Source organism: Filicampus tigris, chromosome 12 (assembly GCF_054856515.1).
Source record: "Filicampus tigris isolate MCC_2025a chromosome 12, RoL_Ftig_1.0, whole genome shotgun sequence".
NCBI classification, from domain to species: Eukaryota; Metazoa; Chordata; class Actinopteri; order Syngnathiformes; family Syngnathidae; genus Filicampus; species Filicampus tigris.
This window is the reverse complement of record NC_141228.1, coordinates 20,139,064-20,166,503: the sequence shown is the minus strand read 5'-3', so window position 1 is coordinate 20,166,503 and position 27,440 is coordinate 20,139,064. Positions and strand designations below refer to the sequence as shown.

Below are 27,440 nucleotides of genomic sequence, written 5' to 3'. Positions count from 1 at the left end.
TTCCTGGGGTCGAATGGATGGACTGTGAAAAGACAAATTTGTCAATGGCAGTGAAAAGTAGCGAAAAGATTGAACAGTGGGACATGTTTGGATAAGGTCAAATTAAATTCACCTAAAAAGGCCATAAGTGCATTCCTAAAATTTTACCCGAAAGAATAGATGCATAGAAATACATTATTTGTACTGATTGATCATTTTCAGATCAATTCAATAAGTGAGGATAATTTCCCATGGCACACCTGATGATCTCGCCGAGGCACATTGGCTGTGAATCACAACTGAAAGAGTCACGCAAGAAACGCGCCTCACCGTACGGTCTGGTCCGACAGCCACCCGGCGTCGCAGTTCTCATAGCCGTCGGCAAAGGCCGCCTGCAGCTGAGCCGGCGTGGCGATGGCCGCCGAGTTCTCAGCGCACACCCTCTTGGCGTCAGCGAAGGACAGGGCGTAACGGTCGGGGGGAGCGCGGTAATGAAAGAGCACGCCTGGAGCGGAGAGACACGGGAAACGTCAACCTCGGAGCATTCAAACACCAGCATGTACAAGCGACGTGAGTCATAAACATGAAGCCACATGGATGTCATTGTCACGCACTGACGCGTCCATCTGTGCAGCCAATGGCGAATATTTGCATCAGAGAGAGACTGAAAAAAAACAAACAACAAATGTCACCTTTGAGTGGTCCGTCTGTCCGTCCTGGACGGAAGAAAATCATTTTTATAAAAAGGACGGAATAAACATGGATGGAAGTGTGTTCCACTGTGTATTCCACACTGTGGCCATACCTTTATTTTTGATCTGGACTAATAACAATTGTATTTAGAAAAGAGAGCCTTAACCAGATTAAATTTTTTTTTTGTCCCAAAAGTCATCAGAGTTTGTAAAATTGAAATCATTGAACTGGTGCATTTTTCTTTTGTGCTTTCACATCAGCCTCTTGTTTTCGGGAATGAATTCTTCAGTCTCATTTTTGTCAAGTAAAATGCATGCTCTGTAGAGTTTAAGTCTGGAGTCTGACTTGACCCTGATGAAGTGCCCTGCTGTTTAGGCAATATGTTAAGTGTCTGTCACAATCCTTCCTGGCTGCTCTCCGCCGGTGGCGGAATTTTCCACTCTGCCACCTGGCCACGCTGCAGCTCGTTAGCCAGCCACCCGCACCTGCAGTGCCCAGATGAGGGTTGTCATCAGCCAGATCGTCTTCGTGCCATGTCTGACTTGACAGATTTCACTTCCGGATTGAGTGGCGGCTTCTGACCTTGGTTGCTCCAGACCTTCTCTTCTTGCCCCTGACCTGGTAAAAGACCCGCTTTCTCTTTCCGACCAGTTTGCCTTTACCCTCTGGATCCGCCTGACTGCTTTCTACCGGCCTCCGTATTTGACGGCTGTCAAAAAAAGCACTCCCGCCTGGCAGATGGGACGAGCTTATGGTCTGACTATTTCCTGTTGTGTGAGAATCTTGTGTGTGTGGAACTAAATCTCTATTGGTACCAAGAACTCTAGTGAGTGTGATTCTGTCCTGCTATTCCTTGTGACAGTGTTATTATCTTTCTGAACGGGCACGGTGAGTTAGTTAGCGCAGCTAACTAACGGTTCTGAGGTTCAGGGTTCACATTTCTTCCTGCATTCCAAAAACATATATTCAAGATCACGTACGTCTCTAAATTGTCCACAGTGTGTGAATGTTTGTTTGTCTACACGTGCCTCACGATGCCATGTTTTCACCTAATAAACACAACACGGATATTCAGTCATCCATCTTCTCTCAATTTCACAATAGCTTGTCTTGGGATTTTACGTAGATGAACAAAAGTTGACAAATACGGATGTAGTTTAAAATTTGAAAGTGAGCGTTACACTTGCATATTAAAATGCGCATGACAAACATGTTAAAAACACACTAATCCCTCAATCCTCGGGGTTGCCATTGATTGTTAGTTAGTATTCATTGATTTTATAATTCCTAGAGTTGGCTTCGTACATCTTTCCAGGAGGTCTTAAGTGCAGATGGTGGTTGCTCATTGCGATTAGGAACACGGTAAGCCACAATTCGTGAAATGGAGAGTTGGGTGCCTGTGAGCCCATTAGCAGTCCAGGCTATAGGCATTGTATATCCGAAAGGGTTGTCCTTTTCCAGATAGAGTGAGGCTGTCCAAACAGATGTGCAATCCAACTGTGTGCTTGAGCGAGGAAAATTGTGTTCTCACACATCATCATATTCTTGTGGGAGAAGAACAGCAAGGAGCCATTCCAGGGTAGAGCCACAGTGCACTATGAATATACAATATGAGCACTTCTTGGCCCTCCAGAGTAATCAAATATATTCTATACAGTGTAGCTCTCGTCGGGTATGTAACTTATGTCCCTACGTACACAATTACATTTTCAAGTGAATATTTCCCCAGCATAATGGAATCTCTCCTGACAAAAATGTGGATCCACAGCCTGTAAAGTGCCTTCCAAGGCAACATTATCTCTAATTGTAAGACTATTTTAGCATCAGGAGGCTCAAGAAAGGGGCAGAAGATCATCTAAAATATTAGAGGAGTGATGTTACGTACAAATACAATATACATGTATGGATTGAGCATACAGTAAATTAACATGTCACATGTTATTAAATCAACCATCAAGGATAGCATCAATAAACAAAACAAAGGGCCCGTTGAAATGCGCATTGACTTTTTCTGTTCAACTTTTAGTACACATACGCGCTAGCCTTCCCCACATTTAGAGAATGTCGCAACGTGCCATCACTGATTAATAAGCAATAACGAGATCATGTCCGTTTCTGCCGCACTACTCCCCTTGCCCTGAGCAGCTGCACATCCTGCACATGCCAGAAACTGACATGGACTTCAAAGCTAAATCATCAAACTCCCAGGCATGGATTGATCCTTGAAACCTTTTTGTTCATCCTGTTCAAACAAACGTATCCACTTTCTTGTTGACCGAGAACATTTTTAACTGGGGCTAATTTCGTTTTGCTATCCAGGGGGCGCTACTGAGTGAATTTGTGGTGTATGGAGAGCAGGTTGGGACCCATAAAAGTGATACATTTTCACTAGGATCCACACAGTTGTGAACATTGAGTTCTCAGGCATGTTGTGCCTCACTAAGTACACGTGACAGTAAATTGGCGATGAGATCAGCATTATTTCAGTATAGTATGCTTTGTGTGACATTTTTGTTTGGTGCGGTACTGTGAGAATATAAACTATATGCCTTGGCTCAATAAAGGTTGGGAAACAATGCTCTTGTCAATTAGAGCACTATTTCTGCCAAGCTGTCGGTTCGCCGGTTAAACCAGTTCACCACGAGGGACTCAAACAATCAATAGCGCCATGTCTAAGAGACATACAATTGACTCGAAAATATGTGCGTTGAGAGCTAAGCAGGCATCTGTGAGTAAGGCGTCGTGTGAGAAATGAACAAAGGTCTGTCAAAGGAGGAGAGTTACATCATTTTGAATGGCGGCTGAAAGAAGATCCACGTGCGTTAAGATGTTATTGATATAGCCAAGCGGTATCGATATCGCCTAATGGATACATTTAAAAACAAGCAATTGAGTGGCGAAGAGTAGCGTGACGGCCCATGAAGGCCAAACCCCTGAGATGGCAACTCCTCGCTAGCAATGTAATTGGCTTCCGTCTGAATTACCGGCGCTCGAAGCTCGCTAATCAACTGTTCGACAGAGGTGGGATGGAAAAAGGCAACGCATTCATATTTCCTTGGCAACGTACACAGCAGCCGAAACTCAGGAGAAAAGGACAGCTAGGAGGCCAGGGTGTATTGGAAAATAAAATTTTGGACCTGAAAAAGATGGAGTATAAAAAGGTGTGACATTCCTGAGTCCCGGTGAAAATGGTAACATTTTGGTAGAAAGATCTTGAAAATGTGGTCGCGCTACTTGTTCGAAGTCCAGGAGGCGAGGATTAGCGACTTAGAGGAGAGGATTAGCTTAGCACATTAGCTTAGCGCCTAGCATTCGCGAGCAGGCAGGAAAGCAAGGACTCAAGGACTGACTGTGTGATGGGGATGCGATGCTTTTTCGAACCAACTGATTGGTTAGCGTGACCTGTCCACGAGTAGCATGCCGCTACTGATTGATAAGCTTGGGAGAAGAAGTGCGCTTTAAAAAATACGCACCTTTATCGATCACAAAATCTGGAATCACGATTTCGATCCGAAAACCACAAATCGGTCGGCACCATTACACTCATAACTCGAATCACTTGTATCTCAAATCAACTCTCTCCATTAAAATAAATGAAACTGCCAGTAATACGTTCCAAAGCCTTGTTCCGAATGAAGAAAAATAGCACTGTATTGTAAAATATAAACTTAATAGCATCAATACCATCATTGCCAGACATTTTTGATGACTGAGAATCGACACAGACATAAACCCCCACCCCCCCACATTTTTTTTTAGCAAGCACATTGGTATCATTCATTAATATTGTGACAATAACTTGTCCTGCAGACATGATGATCAAACCTCATCATTATCTAATACAGAGACGAGTGTAATTATGTTAGCCTTTGCACAAATGTGAAATGATGCAATGTTTTCCCCCATTAGGAGCCACCTCTCTCCGTGTACACTATTTGACAATAGCCCGGTTTCTGTTGGCTTTCGGTTTCATTTCAGGCATGAACATGGTCGGCTCAAGGGAATGATTTTTAATGGGTTCGTGTTCCCTCACCTTTATTTCCCTCATTGCCGTGTTATGCGGACCGTAAACAAGCTCGAGTGTAATGGCCGGATTAGCACGACGCGTCATTATTATTCATAGTGGCAGACCTCGGGTGCAAAAGGGGCAGCCGCACACAACCAAAGAGCAGAATGTTCATTTGCAATAATAATTAGTGGAGGCCGAAAAGCGGCCCACTTGAATGACGCTTAAATGGTGTAATTACTCTGGACGTCACCGCTCATCATATCATAACGACATAAAACACCATAAAAGATCATAAAAACAAGCCAGTGCGGCGGGTTGTGGTTTAATGCCATTCCATGATGTGTTATATTTAAGACAGAGCCGTGATTAAATTGTAAATTCTATGTTTATAGTAACTTTTCTTCCAATATTTTACATCCATGGGTATGGCACGCCACTGTGGGGGCGGCCATTTTGTCTTCTGTCGACTGAAAATGACATCACAACTGATCACCACGACCAATCACGGCTCAGATTCAGAAAACAGGTCAGCCGCGATTGGTCGTGGTGAGCAGTTGTGATGTCATTTTCAGTCAACAGAAGACAAAATGGCCGCCCCCAGAGATGTTTAAAAAACTAGTGCATTTTGCTGCTTAACTTATATTCCACAAACGCAAAATTAATCCAAATACCGTGTTTCAACTAGTGGGCTTGCATAGAACATATTCTTGAAAAAAAATGTTTGCGTTGACTTCCACTTTAAATGGACCTCAGATGCAAACTGCTCACAAGCAGTCCGAAGTTGAGATTCAAACACGGAACCTCAAAACCGTCAGGCAAACATCCTACACACTATATCACCGTGTTGTCGATCAATTACAGAGACAATTTCTACCAAGCAGATGTTAGCATAAATATCGTCTAGCCAGAGAAGCTGGCCAACAAACAATTTACCTTGAGTAATTTGAGCATGATTAACCGAAACGGGACACAATGACATGAAATAATGAAATAACAATAACAGTAGAGGGCCATACGCATTATGACATCACAATAAGTTCTGTTTCCTGTTCAGTGGTTGTATCCCACGTTTGCGATTTGACACGTCACTGACCTGTGACCTCCAGCGGGACAGTGTCTCGCTCGTCGTTAATGCCCACCACAACCTCGCAGCGGTACAGGCCGGAGTCGCTGGATCGCAAGCCTGTCAAAGCCAGACTGGCATTGTATCGGTTGTCGCTGTAAGCGGGCAGCGATACCCGACCCTGGAAAGCCTTCTTCACCTGGCAGAGGAGAGAGAGAATATGGACGAATCAAATACCAAGAACCCGATTGGTTCCTCCGTGTTGCGCATACCTTGACGACATTGTCTTTGGCCACCAGGACCGACTGCTCCTTCTGCGAGCCGTCCGAGCCTCGCTGACCCCACACCTTGGTCCACTTGACGCGGGGCGGCTCGTGGGACGGGGCGGCGCCGGGGCGCAGGGTGAAGAGGCAGGGGAGCACCACCGTCTTGGACAACTCCTCGCTGATGCCCCGATGGCTCACCTTATGCATGCTCACCACAGGGTCAGCGTCACTTAAGCCTGAGGAGGAGAAGACACATTTGCTGCACTTACTCAACTGCAGAGGGATGCCATCTATTAGCGTGGAGTCCTTTATTTGCCCGTTAGATTTGTTGTTTGTGGAACAAACGTTTTTTTAAATTTTTTTTTTAAGGATGATCCGTTTTGAGTCATGTTTTAAAGAATGACCCCTGAATTAATTGCGTGAAAGGTGGCCAGGTCTTAAAGTTGAAGTCGATTTTTGAATGTTCCTTTCGCAGGTTGTTCCACCATTTCAGTGAGAATTCTTTTCAATTGAATACTTTGTTTACTTTCCGCTGGCACCTTTCATTATTATTATTATCATTATTATCTCAATTATAATTATTTTAGCAGCAGTAGTAGTAGTAGTCGGAGTGAAATTCAAAATGTATCTGTGCATTTTAAGTAGGGCTGACCGATTTATTTATTTCATTTATGATATATTAATTAAGTCACCGTGAATTAAAATGACCGCATTGCATCGTTTGGCTGTTTTATTAGAAACGTCCTTCGCCTGTAAGGACAAGCATCATTGCTAAGCTCTAACATTGTCTGTCTCACAATGCCGGAGAGAGGAAGGGAGGTAGGGTGTACAAAGCAACATGAGAGCTTATCCAAAGCACTGACTAATGAATGAAGGAAAAAAGGAATGAAGGGAGAAAAAAAAACATGAACAGGGTAAAGAACAGGAGAAAAGGTTGCACAGTAGGAGGAGAAAATGAGCGCGCCGCACTCTCGGTGCGACTGGTGTTACGTTACGTGCGAGCACAATGGCCGCTGCTGTCTTTGACGGACAAGTCACAAGGGGCTGGTTTTGAAGTGCAAAAACATGGCGTTGCCTCCCATTTCCTGACAACTTTTCCTCCTCAAACCTCAAACCTCCGACCACGGGAACACTTTTCAAATCAACATCACGCTTGTGAAGCATCAATGAGGATTTGTGTTCGGAGTGACTGCTTGTTGTTTAACGTGATCTTTGAAACGGAAGGATGAAAAGGACATTATACACTTCCTAACTTCCATTATTATCTTTGTCAAGTCAACTATTGTACTGTATTGGATCTCTGTAATCGATACTTTGTACTGAGAATAACGCAGGCATTTTCCCAATGTACAAAGCTTTTCTACCTACATTTTCTACCGTCCTCCTTCTTCTACCAGCTTGACCTTTCCTACGTCCTACAGTTGATTTATAGAGCAAATTTAAACACAGCTCACACTGAACCAAAGTACTCTACATAATGCATTAGCTAAGAAAAATAAAAACAGTTCGAGATGAACCACCATAAATCTTGCAGTATTTTAAATTGTATCCTACACTGGATTGGAGGGCCAACAACAGTTATTTCAGTATTGTTATTGTCACTTTCTCGCAAATTTTAATTTCTTTCATACATCCCAAGAGAGGGTGCATAAAATTGCCAAATTTAAGTGGGATGTTCAGTTGTGAGTCAGATGCATAGAAATGAGATGAGTTGCTAAATTTTGTGATGTTCCCACCTCGGGAGAGCAAGTAAAGGCAGAAAAAAAAAAAAAAAAGCAGTGGATCTTGAATGGATCCCTGGGGGACCCCATTAAATACATGGGCAAGAGATGACGAGTATTGACCGATGGAATCTGAACCTACCTGCTTTTTCTACTTACCTACTTACACTGGAAAAAAAAAGTCCTTTTAATTCAGTTACCGGTAATACAAACACGTAAATTGGTTGCACATGGTTAAAATGTGCTACATTAACATATTATTCTATTAATTTTGAGACGATGGGAAAATTAGATTACTTTACCACATTTTAATCATGCACAGACGATAATGAAGTACTTTTCCCTCCGTGCACGTACCTGGCTTTCCTTCCTACGCAACCTAGCTACCAACCATGATGGCAACTACTGAAATGATGGGGGGAAAAAAAAAAACTTTGAGAGGAGGATGGAAAAAGCAGAGAATTGCTCTTACGAAATGGCAGACGGTGTGGTAAAAGCGACTTTGTGACAAATTTCTTCCCACACAAACACTCGCGCGCACACACACACACAGAAAGCACATCTTTAGGAGTATATAACACCCTGGCTGCTGTCTCTCTATTTGCTTCGAGTCCCTTGAGGATGAGGCACTGATCTTGGTTTACCACACACTACACACTTGTACCCCCTTCCTCTTAAACACAGCCGTCGACAAACCCGCCATAAAAAGCCGTCCTGGAAGACCGCGGATTTGGCGCCAACTCGGGGAACAAAGACCGGTGTATTCCTTTTCCAGTTGAGCGGCATCGAGAACCTTTAATCCCTCCGCCGGATTCTTGTCAGCTCTCACCTCGTAACTCACATAACTAACTTTGTGGCGAGCCAAACAAACTTTACAATGTCACTCACATTCCACTTGCGCGCGCCATACGGGTATTTATCTCCAGCCTGGCAAGCTGTGAGCTGCGCAGCCAAAATCCGACGAAATTAATTTGCAAATTCCCTCTAGAAATCAGTAAATTACATGGCGGGTGAGGAGAAAACAAAAAACGCAGCGCTCTTCCTCAGCGGTGATTAACATAAACTAGTGGGGGTGCTTATTGCTAGTGTTATAAATCTGCATTTAGATGGAAAAGTTATCAGGAGCCTTAATGCCTCGAGAGACCGGCGTGTTGCCTCAGTGACAAAAGCGGCAAAAGAGCTTCATAAAAAAAAAAATAAAAAAAATTAAAACAAAAATAACTCCTTCAAGTATATTATGCTTCAAATGTTAACGGGAGATGGCTCGTGACTGTCCGACCGAGTGCACCGGGGTCGGTGCGGTCAAAGTGTGACTGGGCTGTTCTTAGTGTGGCGCCGCCGCATGCTTTGGCGAGTCGCCACCGGTGGCCCATCTGTCTCGGCGTTCGAGGCCTTTGGAATTATTAAGCGACGCGCGGGAGCCCTTACGTGTCTCGCGCAGACGCAAGGTGAGTACAGATGACATTTTAACAGCCGCGGGAGCACAATTACACCCAATGTCTTGTTTTTCCCCGTCTGTGATTTTCACCCCCGACCAGCCAACTGCATCCTCTCCTGTTGTTTCCGATATACACCGGGCCTGAAACTGTTTACGTGTCGTTAACTGTGCAAACGTCTGGCTGCCTCGCTGCTATTGGTGGATTGTCAGGAAATGACAGCCAATGCGACCAACGAACTCGGATGGCAGACACGTGTGTGTGTGTGTGTGTGTGGCTCTTAATATACTATCTGCTTGAGCGCACCGTATCCATTATAACCCGTGATAATAACAGATTGATTGACATTCATTTAGTAGTAAGCTAATTATAGAGGATGTTGCTGTTGCTAGGTTTCTAATTACGGAATTTCAGAAGTCTGATCTCACAGGAATTTAGGGGGATTTTGTGTGAAAAAAAGATTCAATGTAATCAGTAGAAATCTGACATATATGGGAGGATTATGCATTTATTTCTTTTAAATTAAGACACGTATCATGTTGAGCGGTGAACATTTTGAGAATATAGTGCCGCCCCAAGGTACGAGTTTAATTCATTCCGTGACCACACTCGTACCTCAAAACATACCGCAAATCATCTTTCCCCATTGAAATGAATGGAACTGTCATTAATCCGTTTTAAGCGCCCCCCCCCCAAAAAAAAACAAAAAACAAAAATGTTTCTAATGTAGTATAGTGTGGTGCACAAATGGAGATAAATTTACATAAAGATAAAAAGAGTACAATTATGAAGGATACATTTCCATGAGTATTGTTATACACTATGCATGTCTGTATGTGTTACTATAGTGTTTGTGTGTGAATGTGATTATTTGAAGATAAATCTCTCCAGTGTAATCTAATGCTAATGTTTGCTAGTCGGTCAACAAGGTTTTGCATTGAATGCTAGCAAAACAAAGAGTTTTTTGCATTTAAATACCCAACATAATTTTTTTTGTTGTGTGTTTAGTAGGGATAGACCGATTATCGGCCGGGCCGATTGTCGGCGCCGGTATTCTGTGTTTTGACGAATATCGGCATCCGCCTTTTTAAAACATCTGATGACCGATAATGAATCAATTTAAAACTGTGTTGAAATCAAAACAAAGATATGTGAAAGGTACATTTTCTGTCATTTTAAAATTTTTGAGATCTGTATTTACTGTCGATTACGACCCTGGGTTCTCCCTGAACCTTTTGATTTTTCAATTTGATAAAGATGTATATTGTCAAAAATTATAGCAATAATAATACAAAAAAAACCTACATTATGCAAATCTGAAAAAATTGTTCAATAAACATGATGCCAATATTGTCTTTTTTTACGAAAAATGTATATCGGCTCCAAATATATCGGTTATCGGCCGCCTTGACTATTAATAATCGGTATCGTATCGGCCCTGAAAAAAACACATCGGTCTATCTTTAGTGTTAAGTTTTACAGTTTTATCCAACTCCAGGAACTTGCATACTTACAGTGCAGGAACTTACTACACACCGCCTTAGTTCGATACATGAATCGTTTTTGTTCAATTATCACGTTTTTAGGATCATGAGAAGCCAACATCGAAATCATGATTTAATTTCGATCGCACACTATCACAAACCCACCCACACATAGACGACACATATGTGCGTGCTCAAAGGAGGGTGGCCTTTTCAAAAGACAAGATCGGAAAAGTCAGCTCCCTGTATAACGTGTGTTGAATGAGAGGAGACGTTTGATCAGAGCTTCGTGTCTCGCTGCAGCGCGGATGCTTTGCCCGCGCGCGCACGTTTAACGTAAACACGAGGCACGGCAACATCCAGTGCGCCGGTGACCTCGCGTGAGGTGCGCTCTCACGGCGACATCGACACGCTCTGCCGGGTGGACGTCACGCAGGGCTTGGGTTCAAAGAAGATGCGGTCGCGCCGACATTGTCTCATGTAAAAAAAAATAATGAAAGAGAAACTTTCAGTTCACCTCTCGCAACCTGCCAAGTAGCATACGTTCTCTGAGCATCTTTGGGAGCTTTTCAAGTCCCAGCCACTGACTGATTAAAAGGTCTGTCTGCAGCTCTCTCTCCTGTTGGTGCATCACAGCGACTCAAAGGGAGGTTGCTGCCACCGTTTGCGCCGTCTGAGGCGTGACGCTCAAGTTCAAATTGTGTGCGGTGCGCAGTCAACACTTCAAAATCACAAACATGCAGAAACATCCCAAACATGCCCTCGCAACCTCATTGCAAATGTGGAAAGTCACATTTCCTCCAAACAGCACAGTTTGCAGTGTGGTGTAATAGCTCCCAAAATAAGATGTCTGTACAACACCAGTTTTAAACAACCTTCAGTTAGGGCAGTTTTCCCCATCCTGTAATGAATTAAGGCACGTACTGTATTTTTAAATTTGGAAAATAATCTCACAACAAACCTCCAAACTTAAATGTCACAAAGTGGATACAGGGGTTATTTATATATAGGGCTCAGGCAACAACCAATCACGGCTCAGCTGTTTTCTGAAGCTGAGACATGATCTGAGCCCTGAGCGACTGTGATGTAATTTTCAGTCAGCAGCGATTTTTTTCAGTCGTTTTGTCCTGAGATGGACAAAACGGGTGGTTTTTGCTGCTTAACTCCTATTCCACAAACACAATATCAATCAGAATGCCATTTTTCGACTAGCGGGGCTGCATAGAACATTTTCTTGTCGGAATGTCACAATATCGGCAATATCGTGATATCGCGATATTAAAATTGTCACAATATACCGTCGTCGTCATGTCACGATATTAATAGCAGCAAATCTGTTTAAAAGCCCAAGATGTTTAAGACCCACGCTAATCGCCAATGGGAGCCCCTGACTGGACAAGCCTATTTGTGAATTTTGTTATTATGTACAAAAACAGAATATTGTGATGTTTTTTTTTAAACACAACCTCTTTTTTTTTACAGTATCGTGAGATTTTTATACATCGCCAACCTCCCCACAATATCGTGATAATTATCTTATTGCGACGTTCATACCGTGATATCGTGACATTTGCCATATCGTGACATCGCTATTTTCTTGTCAAAACAATTCTGAGGTTGCCTTACTCTTTAAGCAAGAAATGATCCAGCAACTCTTCTTTCATATCCTCACGTATGGTGCCAAAATTGGCAAACCGAGCTAAACCGTACAAATGTGTGTGCCGCCATATCTGGCCTTAGATGGGTTAATTCGTATGAAAGGCAGAAACACATTACTGCCAATTTTGCAGGATCTCCATATAGTTCCAGAGTCCCTCAGGACAAAAAAGAACAGAGAAAGCTTCACTTGGCACATACTGTATGTCTCCTCTATTTGTGTTCCACAGTGTGCGCGGTGGCATATACCGAACCACCTGGCAGATGTAACCGCAGGCTTTCCAAGAGTTGTGTTCTCATCACCCCTCTGCCTGAGACTCTGAGTCTCGACTCGGAGTGCCATTAAGTCTGTTTCTTTTTCTTCCTTCCACCAAAAGCATGAAGAATACGGGCAAGGAAACAAACACCTTGGAAGCCGCCGGTAGCACGAAGGAGGAAGGCACACAACCAAAGCAGGTAGTGCAAGGAGCCTTCCAGAAAGGTATACATAGCACGGCTCTGAGGCAGGCTTTACAAAACATAAGGTGGATACAATATCTAACTGCATCCAGCTTCAGTGTTCAACTCATGGGCGCGGGAAAATCATTAGCACGAGCAGAGGATTTGAGCGACGAAAATTTGAAGGAGCAAGGCTCCATTCAATCCCTCAATCCATGCGTGGATTCCTTTGGGTTTCACCATTGAATACAACAAGGGAATTTAAATTCCTTCTGGTGTGCACAACGTGGCCACCAGGGTGCATTATGTAGACAAAAACAAAGAAGAATTTCACAACTACTTTAAGTGAATCAGTAATCGGCAGTAATATTAGCGATGGCAAGCGCATTTTAAGGCAGTTATATGGTTGTTTTACATACTCAATGTGTATTTCTCTTTGTTTTATTTTTCGTTTAACAGTAAACCTCAAGTAGGAGTGACATTAAACAGTTTGAAGCCTCTTCTTGGAAGAATTGTTCACTATTTGCCAAGTTGCAGTTTGTTGTGAAGTGAGTTGAATTGGTCTCAATGACACCACACAGTGCTTGTTTCTCAAATGCTTGCCTGCAAATCAAAAAAAAAAAAATTGACCGGACGATGGCTATCATCTTGAAAAACTCATAAGTTGAGTCAGTTTTATCTTAAGGCACCACTGTGCTTCCATGATATGTACGATACTGAAGCAGAAGAAGCTGATAAAGGCTATAACGCCCGCAGAGGGCGTTAAAATGATTTCTAAGGCCATGAAAACATGGGGGGAAAAAAAGCTAAGTGTGTCAGAAACGATTAAGCTCAGTGAAAGTGAAGCGATTTCTTTTTTAAATCAACTATGAATTAGGGGAAAAAAATATTTCTTTACATTCTGGGCAGACAATATAAAAATGATCACGGGCATAAACAGTATAAAAACAACTAATATTACTGCATCTTACTGAGTCACTTAGTTGTGAAACTCTTCTTAATTTATGATACTGGTAGCTAAGGACCACAATGTCAATGTTAGAACATTTTTTGGAGTGTCTTTTTCTTTTTTAGGTAGCCTGAGCGGATTTGTAGCATTTCTATTCATCTCAATGAGGAAATTTGATTTGGGATATGCATGATTTCACCATTTAATCCGACAAATTGGTGACAAATGACGGAGTTTGTCAGTTTGTACATTTCAAGTTTGGGTATCAAGCTGAAAAAGTTTTGTAATCCCTACTGTGAATAATAAACGGATACAACTCGGACGCACAAGCTGACAGGCAGCACAAATGATCCGACAGCTAAGATAAGCATTGCATCTCCCTGTCTTAACTCGGGCTTTATCAAGAGCAAAACAGTATGCCGCTGAAGTGTCAAAAAGGAAAAAAAAAAAAAAAACCTCTTCCCTGATTCGCTGACAAAATGAGTGGATTAAAATTGTACATTTGCAAAAAAAAATAAATCAAAGATTAAAAAGATGGATGAGAGCACGGTGGTTCCTCTCTTTGAAACTCTAATCCGTCTAAAACGCGCGGAGCGGAATAAGAGCGGGAGAGCCGCCATGGGTTTTTTATTATCGGAGCGAAATGGACCAAAAGACAGAAATGTCGAGATTAACCGCAGTTGTTTCTGTGACGCTAATTGCAAAGCCAACGACGGCAAGCGAGCGATTACGACTGACGGCTCTGTCGATGCCGTGACTGATGTTGCTTCGCGCGCTCATTCAAGAGGGCTAATTCCTTCTTCCGAGGTGAACATGACTCATAAACAATGAGCTGACTTGTTTGGGCGAATAAATGAAGGAAAAGGAGATGAGGACTGCGTGAATATTGCAGACGTTGAGTGATTGTTGGATGTCTTGAAGACTTTATCGAATGAAGTTTTATTGCTTTCTGCAAGGAAGCCTGTGCCCCCTTACCTGTTTTAATGCACTTTTGGTTGGGGGGAAATTTTATATTATTAGATTTTTTTTAACCCAGGACATATTATTGCGTGATCGATTGAGTGTACTAAAAGCTTTTTATTTAGCTTTTTTGGGGGGGGTGGTCATGCCATCACAGTAGGGTATCAATACTACAAAAGTACCTTAATACCTTGCAGTCAGTAATGTAGTTTTAGTACCCGTACTTCTGCACAGTTCCGCAAAAAAAAGATATTAAATGTGCTTGCTTCAAGCTGTCTATAAGTCATTGCTGCAAAATACAGAAAATATAGAGTATTTGTCTGTGGAAAAAACAAAGGTGAGTATTTCGGAGGTTCGCGCTAGTGATATGTTACAACTCCAAGTTGAAGTTTACTGGATTGAAAACTGAAAAAAAAAAAAGAGAATTAAACATTGCACAGGATACTTGAAATGTTCAACTAATCCATTAATTACCTCAAACAAAAATTTGCTATCTTTATATTTTAGTGCAGTGGCTTCCAACAAATTTTACAATTTGAATTCTTTTTTTTTTCAAAAGTAAGTTATTGAAATTCAGCTTTCCAATGCAATTATTCCAGTTTATCGATTCTAATTAAAAAAATAAATTATTCAAATTGAGTTTCTGGTGGCTCATATTTCAGCCCATAATCATAACGTCAGCCCTCAAAAACTGGCAACCCAAAATAAAGTGAAAGTACTTCATTGCGGTGTTTTAAATTTGTTGTACTGTTGAGTAATAAAAAAAAATAAAAAAAATAAAAAAAAGTTTGAATAATGCTCATCTTTTTCATTTTGTTGTCCAAATGTGTTCATAAAAATAATAAAACTTGGAACTACTCTCAAGTTTTACTTGTCGGTACAGATGGTATGAGACTGGTAATATAAAGCAATGTAAATAAAAATGGTGGTACTAATCGAGATTGGACGATATGAAAAAAAAAAAAAAAAAAAATGGCGATCATTACTTTTGCTTCCAAATGGTCGGGGTTGGCTGAAGTCAGGTTTGGACTCACCCTCGCTGACAGCGTGAAGCAGCAGCAGGAGGGCCAGCAGGTTCTGCAGTCCACACAAAGGCATCACGTCGCACATCCTGCCAGGCCTGAAGGCGGAAAAGAGAAAGATGCATGAGATCGACAGTCTTTGAAAGCGTCGGCCAAACGTCTTCGGACTGACAGCTGTCACTTCATTCGTCATTGTGATTTACGGCTCATTGTTCCCGCTTACTCCGAAGCCCTTTTCAAGGCTTCATTGGTTATTATAAGGCTTTAAAAGGAGAGGGGGGGGGGGGGGGGGGAGTCAGAACAGACTCAACTGGCTGCCACTGTCATGTTTCATCTCTCTCAAGTGTCATTTGAACTATAGGCCATTATCTTTCTACTTCAGAGGACAAGTAGCTCCCATTTGGATAGTGACAGCTCACTCTTAATGACTTTTAAAGCCTCCTTTTGCTTTTGTCTTTCCCCATGTATTCCGAATCCGGACCATTGGGTGAATTAAACCTACTCCAGCATGCTATAGCTCCTTTTCGGTCGAACAATGAGTCACCATTGGCAACAGGGTTGACTTTTTCTTTGATCTTATTAGTCGAAAATACACAACGGGGCAATTTAATCAAATGTACATTTTGGTGGGGGCGATAAAACAAACTAAACTACTGGTGATAGTTTAAGCAAAGGGATCCGCTCCCTTCCGCCGAGACACATACGCGCTCACTGCAATAAACGCTTGCAAGGAATGCTGAATTTCAATGTTGGCCTTGTTGTTGCGTCGCCCGGTGTTGGAATATAAAAGCGCTCTCCGCGGGAACTCATATTTGGTGAGCAACGAGCCAACATTGCAAGGTTTGACGACTTCATTTTGTTTAGTGTCCAGACAAATTCCGTCAAAACCAACAAGATAAAAAACCCGGACGTTTCTTAACAAAAACACACTTTACGCAGCCGCGAGGCGCGTATCAACAAGAGTAACAAGCAGATAAGGGCGCGGGAGGCAAATCCAGCATGAGTTAGAGCGTGTGTGTGCGCGCGCGCGCGTGTGTGTAAGAGTATACACGGAGCAGAGAGGGTATGTACTGTCACATTATACAGTAACACTACATGGCCACATGCGGTAGCTATTTATCTGGCAGGCTGACAGGAGCAGGCTGTGGTGAAGGCTTGGAGAAGTTAAGTAACTGTCAAATTGTGTTCAGGTCTGATACACATGCACGCACGCGCGCGCACGCACGCGGTGGCTTGGTGCATTGAAACACTTAAAAGGGCATCAACGGGTTTTATACGGAGCATAAAAATATGCTCAACGCCCCCAAACAGTGCGGAAGTCTTTATGCAAGACTCAGTGCGCTTCCAAGGAGGTGTTTTTCTTTTGTCTTTTTCGGCGATGGTGCCAGAGGACACCACTGGTGAAAAGTAAAGAGGAGACGCGACGGGGGAGGGATGGGACTTATATATTATACTATTATACTTGCAATACAAGAATGTGTGTGGTTGCTAATAAGATGTCAGGCCGGTGTTTCACAACCACTCAGGTGAAATTGGATCATTTCCCAAGGCAAATTATCCACTTTCAACTAATTGCTGCAGAAATGATTATTTATTTACGACAAACAACGTACGGTATGTTTGTTCATCAAGTCAAATTTGGGACAGTAAAGTTGAGTTGAGAGACAAAAAATTAAACAAAACAACAAAAATGTTTGTAGTGTGCTTTTTAATAAGAAAGATAGCACTATACGGTAATGAGAATTTAAAGAAATGATAATTAGATGGAATGTAAATAAATGAAACAGGTTTTGCCACATTTTTTTTTACTTCAATATCAGTGGCGATTGTGCTGCAGCACAAGAGACTTGGTGCAGTATAATACAGAAACGTTGATATACTGTACACGAATACCGTCTCAACGCCTCAGTAAGCCGCAGTAATATTAGTCGTTCTTCGCAGCGGATAAAGAACATATGCCTATGTGTGAATGCAGCATTTGTTTTCAAATATCCGTTGCTTGAACGGGTTATAACACCCCAACTCCGATGCTATTCCTTAACCCTTCGACGGCATTTCCCATTATGTGTTAGCATGGAGCTAGCCAACTTTAAGGCAAAGTTATTGTTTTAAATGCAATGTGCAAGTTTTCTTCATTTTATGTATGGTTTGACGTAAACTTAATCTTCCGTTTCGGACACGTCTAATCTTACGCTTTGGTTTGGAGAACCTTTTTCTGTTCTGTCAAGCTTGGATCAGTTTGGTGTGGAAGAACCAAGTTCTTCCTTATGAATCAACAAATAATCTCCTTTGACACAGTGAAAATGGTGTCGAAAATCATCCCAAAAAGAATGGAACTACCGAGAGCAAACTCAACTTTCCCCTCCCTTTTTCATAACAATATCATCCATATAATCAGATCATATCGAGGCACACCTGAAAATATGAAACAGATATAAAGAGGCTCCGGCCACCCGGGTATCTATTGTGTATATATAAGATGATAGATGTGTCCCCACAGCTACAGGACAGCGATCAAATGAGGTGAAATGAAGTCAGGCCTGGATGGCCGAGGGGGCTCTGAGAGTAAATAATGAATGCGGGCTCTCTGGGGAGACGCGGTGGGCCCGAGGGCGGGAGGAGCGCGAGTGAGGGAGGATTTGGCGTGTGGGACGGCGGCGATGCTGGACACTGATAGCCCGTGTCAGTGACAGCTGCGTGGATCCACTTACAGGTGCACGTAAGCACGCAAACGCTGACTTCATCGCGGATAGACGCGTACGCCCCAGTGGAATCGGTGTCTACCTGTGGTGGGGCCATTAGTATTTGATTCCCTGCTGAATTTGTAGCTTGTGAAATGCTGAGCGTCGACTCCACCGCCATGTTTGCAGGATGAAAAATGTGAGTACGACCCAAAGAACGTCATTCCGATGCAGTCACGCTTGGAGGAGTGACAATTAAGGGCCTTGTTCAGACTGCCAGCCAAAATCCGATTTTGAGCCAGTCACAGCGAGTCACATCTGATTTTCCCGAAACCGATTGAAACCACGTTCGGGAGTTGGTTTCATATCCAATTTGGACAGGATGCGCCCCGGTCTGAACAGCTCCAAACGCAAGACCCAAAGAATGGAGCCCATCGAAGAAACTGAAAACAGCGGTCCGTGGACAAAGGAGGAAACGCATTGCCTTATCGGTCCGTGGGGGGATAGCGCCGTACAAGCAAAGCTCGGAGGGTATGTATCGAAACAAGTGCATTTATGAAAGTATTTCCTAGACGTTGAACACTTGCTGGAGGACGCCTCCGTTCTGACGTTGTTGCCATAGCGACCTGTCGGATGGGTCAAAGATGTGGCTCAGCCCGAACAGGACCAAATCCGATTTGGGCACTGAGGAATCTGATTTGAATCAGCTGTCCGAACGCAGCCAAGGAGATCAACAGAGGAGTGAGGAGCGAGGGAGGGGCAATTGCTTGGAGAAACGAGACGGCCGTGCCTCGAAGATCTCCAAATGATATTCAAGCTGTTGTTTTACGCTTACATGACTACGAATTGACGCTTCAAGTCCTGCAAACCAAAACACAAACGTGGTAAAGTGCTGAGCCGATTGTGAGGAAAGCTAATTATGTAGTTACCCTTCAAATTTTCCTCGTCGTGACATAACCAGAGCAATTTTACGACTGGTACTTTGGACTGTTGTTGTTTTTGCTATGCTTGATCAGAGAGTTTGCACGCTGATGACATGTTTTGCCACGAACCCTCGAATCCCTCTGAAACAAATGAGCTGCAACAAATGAACCTGCACTCCACTGCCACTTAATGATTACTTAAAGCCCCAGAGGATAATCACAACTATTGTGCCTCCCAGATAGGACTGGCGCACTTCAAAAAAAAAAAAAAAAAAAAAAAAACACCTACCGCTTATCTGTGTGGGTTCCTGATAATAGCAATCTGTTTTGTTATTCTCTTGCTATAATACTTTTGGGGCCCTTGAGCTACAGCCTCTGTTTAGAAAATGTAGCATTTTATTTGTAGCTCCCAAGTCAAAGTATTGCGATTACTAGCCATGTTTTACACCTCCATACAGAGGCCAAGTGGAGCCGCCTGCACAACACCCACATGGAAAATGAAGCATGGTCATCTATGGAGTCATGCGATAGTACTCTCACGTAAATGGACAAATAGGTTTGTATATGTTGTTATATAATGTGATGTAGGCCTGTACAATTAATCGAAATTCAATTCTGATTACGATTATTACACTCCGCGATTACAAAATTGGCATAATCATAAAAAACTATTATTAATGAATTATTCATATATAGCGCACTATTTTTTTACACCGGGAAATCATACTTCAATTTATACATTTGCACCTTTTTTTATTTTTTTTTTATTTTATAACTAATTTTATAGATTTTGTTTGCGCCAAAAGGAACTTACATAATTATAGTGCGTCAAAGAAACGTTGAAACATTTTCTCGTTTTGTACCCCAAAAAATTCATGACGGTTTGAATAATCGTGATTTCAATCATCACCAAAATAATCGCGATTCATATTTTTTTCAGAATCCAGCAGGCCTGATGTGATAGATGTCAATGAACAAAGTTACGATTTTGGCAGAGATGGGAAATCCAGGTCCAGAAAGTAAAAATCATGTCACAGTTTAGCTTTAGCCAAAGGAGCTTGTACTCATTTCTACTCTTTTTTGTCCATATCGCATTTTGTGTCGACGTACAACAATTTGAAACCTCGGCATTTGCTTTACTTCGGAGCCAAACAGTGTTCGCACCGTTCCCGCGAGGTGAGTGCATGGACATTTTTGGGCCAGTCCACATCACACGGGGGCAGGAGTCTTGAGTATCATGAACTTGGCTGGAGTAAAATAAAGATTTGAGTCAATTTAAAACTTTACACTGCGAGCTCCTGGAGGACGAAGCCTTTGTTTGAAGAGCAGAAGGTCATTTCCAGGACAATGCATTCCACGCAGGCAGGCACTATTATTATTTTATGATTCGGCGCTGCCGTGATGTCTCCTATGTGAAAATGTCAAAAGATTCACAGGAGGTCACAATTATTAAGAGGCGCGAGAATGTGTTGTTCGCGACAGAATGCCAGCACGAGCCAAGCCAATTTCAGCTCCAGTCGCGTGCCAAGTCTTAAACGTCCACACTTGTGTCTGCCGCGTGTGTGTGCTTTGATGGGAAATCATGGCTTGATTAAGGCCTCTTAAAGGATGATTGGTCGTTATCTGAGCCCTGAGGGTGTGTGATGTCATTTTCAGTCGAGAGACTGACAAAAATGGCCGCCCCCGGAGATGGCGAAAAACTGGAGGATTAACTCTTATTCCACAAACGCGATATTTATCAGAATGCTGTGTTTTAACTAGTGGACTTTTTTTTTTTTAAATAACTTTGGGTTTACGTCCGCTTTAAGCATCAAAACCAATTTTGCTGTCACTAAATTAGCTTTTGAATGCCTTTAAAATCTTTTGTTTTTTAAATGTTTTGTTGAATTGTTGTCAACGCGCGTTTACAAGTCTTACAAAGCTACTTTTGTTCTCTTTGCTTTGCCTTTGGATGTATTTAGCTCTTTCTAAAAGCTTTTTATGCGTCGTGCTTTTGGATGCGTGAAGCACATTGAGTTGCCTTGTGTGAAATGTGCTATCTCAATAAAAACCGCCTTGCTTGGCCTTGTCTTGCCTTCGCACTCACTTCTCCCTCCTTGTTGTGTCGAAAGCAATCATCTTTGCAAAAGAGAAAAATTTGATACGGCACCCCAGAAAGAGGGTCACGGTGTCAGCTCCTGCCTTCTAGGCCAGTTTCAGAGCCGTAACAGAGAACACCGACACCGGTGTGAGGGTATTCCGCAATGACAAGGCAATGATGTGAAGTTTCACATCCGACATGAGTAGCCATAGCAACCCCAGGACGAGATCAAATGCATAACAGAGATCCAACGACGCCCGTGAGTAAAACTGTTCCGCAATGTCAACACAAGGGTGGCTAGCTTAATACCTGACACTTACTCCTTCTACCCTGTAGTGTTGACAAGTATTCAAAACAACATTAAAGGAGTCGACCCGGCAATTTTACAGACGTATGATGACAATGCCTGCGTGTAAGGGTATTCTACTGAGTGACATAGCGCGGTTTGAAGTTCGGCAACTGACTGGTCCTGTTGTTTTGAAAGCACTGCCCGACAACTATTGTATACTGTACGTCACAGCGCGGCAAAGTCTACCTGACAATTTTCCACCTTTTGAGGTAATTTCCGAGCCATAACGGCGGCAGAGAAATGCAGGCCCACTGGTTGAAACAACGCAATAAGATTCATATGAAATATGAGTAAAGCAGCAAAATCTACCCGTTTTTAGCCATCTCAGGGGGCGGCCATTTTGTCACGTCTGTCGACTGAAGATGACATCGCAGTTGCGCAGGGCTCAGGTAACGACCAATCATGGCTCAGCTTCAGAAAACAGGTGAGCTGTGTTTGGTCATTACCTGAGCCCTGAGCATCTGTGATGTCATTTTAAGTCGACAGAAGTGACAAAATGGCCGCCCCCTGAGATGTCTAAAAGCGGGTGCATTTTGCTGCTTAATTCACATTCCACAAACACAATTTCAATCAGAATGCCTTGTTTCAACTAGTGGGCTTGCATAGAACGTATTCTTGAAAAAAATATGCTTGGGTTGACTTCCACTTTAAGTGTATTACGCAGTGTCAGGACTAGGGAGAGAAGTTTTACACCTGACGCTCCTCCCGTCCTGTCGTGTTGAAAGCGCCGTCGCTGTCTCACCATTATTTTATGTCGCAGTCGAGTAATGGTGCGGTAAATACCGCTTTGGCTTGCTTTGTGTAAACGGCCCAGCAGATAAACGTAGGATCTTACAGCTGTAATGCTGCATTTTGCATGCAGCGTGTTTTAAAGAAGCTAATGACGCTTTTGTGTCTGTTTTCCATCAGCGTCACTGCGTTGTATCGCTTTCCAAAATGATGTTTACAGGATTTGAATAGAAGTGGAAAGCTGCTGTTTGTTGCATTGAGCTGCCTCTCAGCCTATTGTGAAACAGAAAAAGGACGCGATGAAAGAGGACCGCACGATGCCGAGCGGGCTGCTTCCAACAAAAGCGACTTTGCCGAGCATCCCGAGCGCGGAATAAGTTGAAGGGCTGTGCGGAACTATAGAGGAAGCTATTACTTACAGTTGAATGCCACACAGGTCTCCTTTATTCGTTCACATAAGGCCCCGCGAGCCAGCTAGCGGCCAATGCTATTAAAGGAGGATCAGCCATTACTTTCTGTAAAACATATTACCTCGCTCTTGTGTCCAGGAGAGGCGAGCTCGCCCCCACATGAGACAAGAAAAAGAAGGTGGAGGGATGTGAATTGATGAAAGGTGGGGCGGCGAAAAAGAAGGCTCGTGAAAAATGAGAGGAAAGGGGAAAGCTTTTCACACGCCGGGACGTGTGGCCGGGCCAATTTTCAAAAATGTCCGAGACCTTCTCATTTACACGGTGGCAAATGTTAAACTTGTTCGGGGGCGCGTCAAGGTCGCCCCGGCCAGCTGCTCGTCTTCCCGCTGGGGAGGAATACAAATGTGGTTACACATCGGGGGTCAAGGGTAAGAAAATGTGGGCGCCCACCTGTAAAAAAAAAAAAAAAAAAAAAAAAAAGACAAAAGATGTCGGCTGCAGAGGTGACGGTGTAGTTGGAATTGATTCGACTGTGGCTTGCAGTCAGAACGTGCCCGACGTTGCTGTGACCACAGTGCATTCCCATACAGCTGTTGCGGCTTCACGCATTCAGATAATTAGACGTGTGGCCATGGGACAGTGACAGTTGCTTTCAACACAAAGGTGTGTAGGTAGTGAATCTCAGAAGCAAAATGTCACACTATTGCCGCTACACTGCGTGCTTCTGATACTACATTTGAAGCCAGAAAAATTATAAGGGTTCTAACCTCACGCTACATTTCCGACCAATCAGACATTCAGCGGAGTTGGATAATTTCCCGCTGCACACCGATGTGGTTGGGATTGGCTGCTTTAGACCTCCCGCAGTCACTTTGTATTGAAAACTCACAAAACCATGAAGACGTGAGTTAACCACAATTACTCTGTTTTTAGAAGCCAAATCTTGACAACTTTTAACTTTAGCTGGCGCCCATCCCAGCTGACTTTGGGCAAAAGGTGCCGTATACCAGCCAATCACAGAACACATATAGACAGAGTATATTTCTATTCATGTCAAATGATCCTGAGTTTAAATGTCTTATTATTATTATTATTATTATTATTATTATTTTACACCCGCGACCCTTGTGAGGATAAGCGGTATGGATAATGAATGAATGAATATTATTTTACAAATGCAGATAAACCACACACCATTTGTGGAGTGTCCACATGTGCGAGTCTGTTGGAACACTAATCACACGTCTCAAAATGATGTAAAATCATCCGCATTACCGCACAGGGAACTGGCTTACCGTTTCAGCAGGTGCAGCTATTTGGGTTAGGAACCGAGTTCAAATGAACTCACAGGTTGCCCTTGTTTGACAGACAGTGTCTTAACTGAGATAATCGCACTTAGGGCTTACATACTGATGTGCTAATCGAAATAAAATCCCAACTGGATTTTTATTAACAACAGGAAAAAAAAAAAGGGAGAACTCACGGAACACAGACTGTGATTAAATATCAATATCAGACAGCACACTCGTCATTCTCGATGTAGGCGTGACGACCGCAAGACATATCACCGCTGTCTCTGGCACGGTTGGCTTCGCTCGATACGTTTCACACGTGCTGTAGCGAGGCATAATAAACAAGGCAGCCATTATCGCACCCATCGCAATCGGTCGAACACATCTGTGCACAGGTGAGTATTTCAACGGTGAGAGGGAATGTCATTTTCCCTCCGCTTTTTCTGCCATTATCCTCTCTCGCGGCCTCTTGTTTCTATTCTGTCGACAGCATCCAGAGACGTGTAATAAATCCTCGGTGTTGACGGCAGGTCGTAAAGACCGAAGAGCTAATCCAATTCTGCGGCGTGAGGCGGAGGGGCATCACATCACCCTAGGGGCAAAAGGTCTCAGAAGCAGTCGATAAACCCGCGGCATCGAATCAGCAGGCTTTCTCCCAGATCAGAAGAATAACAGATGTCTTGACCAGGAGCCACGGAACATGAATTCAGTAGGAAGTCGTACGAAGCTATATCACATTCCAACTGGGCAGTTTGTCAGCGAGTCGTGCAGTTAAGACAAAGCCAAAGAGGAAACCGCTCATGGCAAAAACTAAAAAGTGAACTTGTTGCCAAAAAGTGGGACAGTAATCCCCCGGCGTTGGGGCAGATTACTGTCCACAAATAGCGAAAATATGCAAGATGATTTAGGGAAACAGGCAGACCCTGGACCAGTCATTCACAGAGCACATATGGACAAACAACCGTTCTCAATCACAATCGCACACAAGTTCCACCATCAGGGCTGCTCGATTATGAAAAAAAATATTAATCGTGGTTATTTTGGTGATAATTGAAATCACGGTCATTCACACGATCATTTATTTTTGGCTACAAAACAAGAAAATGTTTAAATGCCGAAAACATAAATACGAATACATTTCTTTGAAACACTATAATTATGTAAGTTCCTTTTGGAGCAGACAAAATCTATAAAATTTGTTATAAAATTAAATGTATACATTGAAGCATGATTTCCTGGTGTAAAAAAAAAAAAATAGTGCACCGGATATGAATAATTAATTAATAATCATTTTTTACGATTATGTCAATTTTGTAATCGTGGAGTGTAATAAAATAAAAGAATTTCGATTAATTGCACAGCCCTACATCACCGCACAGTTTTTTTTCCATTTCCAAGTAAAACTTTTATCAGGACGCCCAAGCTTATAGCATCAAGCCAGTCAGTGGCTAGTTTGAGAAAGTAACATAGCAGTCTACAGCTCAGCTTTGAATTTATCTCTACAATAATTCAGAAGGATTGTCCCACGCTGTCGTCATGTTTATGAATGAAATACGATGACATCCATCACACACGTCCGTGGAGCTCGGACTCTCTCTGCTTGCACCTCGATCAAATCAACCAAATTTGCGTTACAACACCACGACTTAGACCTGCTTTTAGCTAGTCTAAATTGTAGTCTACTTTCTGTCACCAAATTCCCAAATATGGTCAACTAGGCACAAAAATGAAGATGTGCCTGATCTGTCTACCAAAACAGGATCCAAAGTCTCAACTATTCCATATTTAAAAAGCGGCTGCTCACTTTCTGCAAGATACATTTTGCCACTAGACAGGTGCCACCGCTACAAGACAATCAATGCAAATAAATGCGCATGCTAGAAGACATCACCGACCTTCTTTATCCGTCTATCTTCATATGTCGTGAAAAAAACCCACTCATTAATACGGGAGACAACGATTTGAATAGAGGGATGAGAGCCATTTTGATATGCAATGACATCTCCTCATGTGTTTCCTCCGTGGCGCTTGAGAAGCACCTTGGAGGAGGACGCGTGACAGGCGGATGGCGACTGAGATGGAAGGATGGCATGGGTAAAATTGAACATTATAATTGGAAATACCCCAGTTAGGAGTGCCCAGTTCAGTGTGTGTGCGTGTGTCTTTTAGCGCTTTCTGGTATTTCCTCTCTGCCCAATGAGATTTTATATTAGTCATTAAATAATCTTTGGGTAGCATGTGTGTGCGTGTGTGCCCAGCGCCGGCGTAACCTGCCACTTTGATGTGCCGCTAAATCAATCTGCATCTCATCGCAATCCAAAGAGAAACATATTTGGAGGACCAGGTCACCAGCGGGATGAAGATGGACCGGTGTGGGGCGGGGGGATAACGGAATGTCATTTGCAAGCACGGGTGGGCAATGTATGACCCGCGGGTAATTCCAAGAGTAAATAAAACCTCAGGGAAACTGTTGGAAAAAAGCTCATAAAACATCTAACCAGAGATGTGAGTCATAACTCTCAAATCGTAAAGGTTCCACATCACTTTTTATTTATTTATTTTTTTTATCATCTTTGATGTCTTTTCATCAGGTTTGCAAGATATTTTGAGTTGGAAATGGCCTTTTTCAAATTATTTTTCTTGGTCAAAAATGCCTGTCATTTTGAACAGGCCATTTTCTCACTATATTGGTAAATAAACTGCTTAGTTTGCTGCTATCCTTAATTTGATATGGAAAATATGCAGTTGCTAATATGTACTGTGTCGTGTGTACTCATCAAGTGAGTCCTACATAGATTTTGGTCTTTGCACATGCTTTCAGCAATTATCGTCAAATATGTATATTGTATTTAAAAAATCTATAAATTCACTTGAAAGGGTCTTTATAAGAGGGCATAAAATGCATCAAGGTGGGTGAAAAGTGAGACGTGGTGGTGATAAAACACCCTGCGGGAGGAATCCAAATGTGAGGATGAATGACGAGGAAAGAAATCAAACGGAGAAAAAAAAAAGAAACGCCAAAAAAAAAAAAGAAATGCCCAACGGGGTAAAGCAGGGAGGGGGAATAGAAAGCAGCATCGAGACAGCTGCACCTGCTTTCTTCTGCTCTGTGCTTATTAAATATTCCCACTTCACATACGCACACATACGATAATGGGGATGAATTTGAGATGCTTTTTTTTTTTTTTCACCGTTTCCGATCAAAGTTCACTGAAGGCCCGATTATCAGATGTCTCCGATCGATTATTCGTAATGATTATTCCGTGGTGTAGGGAGTGTTGAGATTGACTTTTTCACTAG

The 27,440-nt window shown here is 42.7% G+C and overlaps 1 protein-coding gene across 5 annotated transcripts in view; it reads right to left on the bottom strand.

Annotated features, from left to right (window-relative positions):
• ncanb (neurocan b) overlaps window positions 1–27,440 on the bottom strand; it is a 129,001-nt gene that overhangs the window by 60,321 nt on the left and 41,240 nt on the right. For all 5 annotated transcript variants that reach the window (XM_086046281.1, XM_086046283.1, XM_086046285.1 and 2 more), the window contains 4 exons: window positions 15,689–15,774; window positions 6,017–6,246; window positions 5,775–5,943; window positions 310–484 (listed from right to left, as the gene is read on the bottom strand). In XM_086046281.1, coding sequence (XP_085902407.1) covers window positions 310–484; window positions 5,775–5,943; window positions 6,017–6,246; window positions 15,689–15,774 — 660 coding nt within the window. The remainder of the gene's footprint in view (window positions 1–309; window positions 485–5,774; window positions 5,944–6,016; window positions 6,247–15,688; window positions 15,775–27,440) is intronic.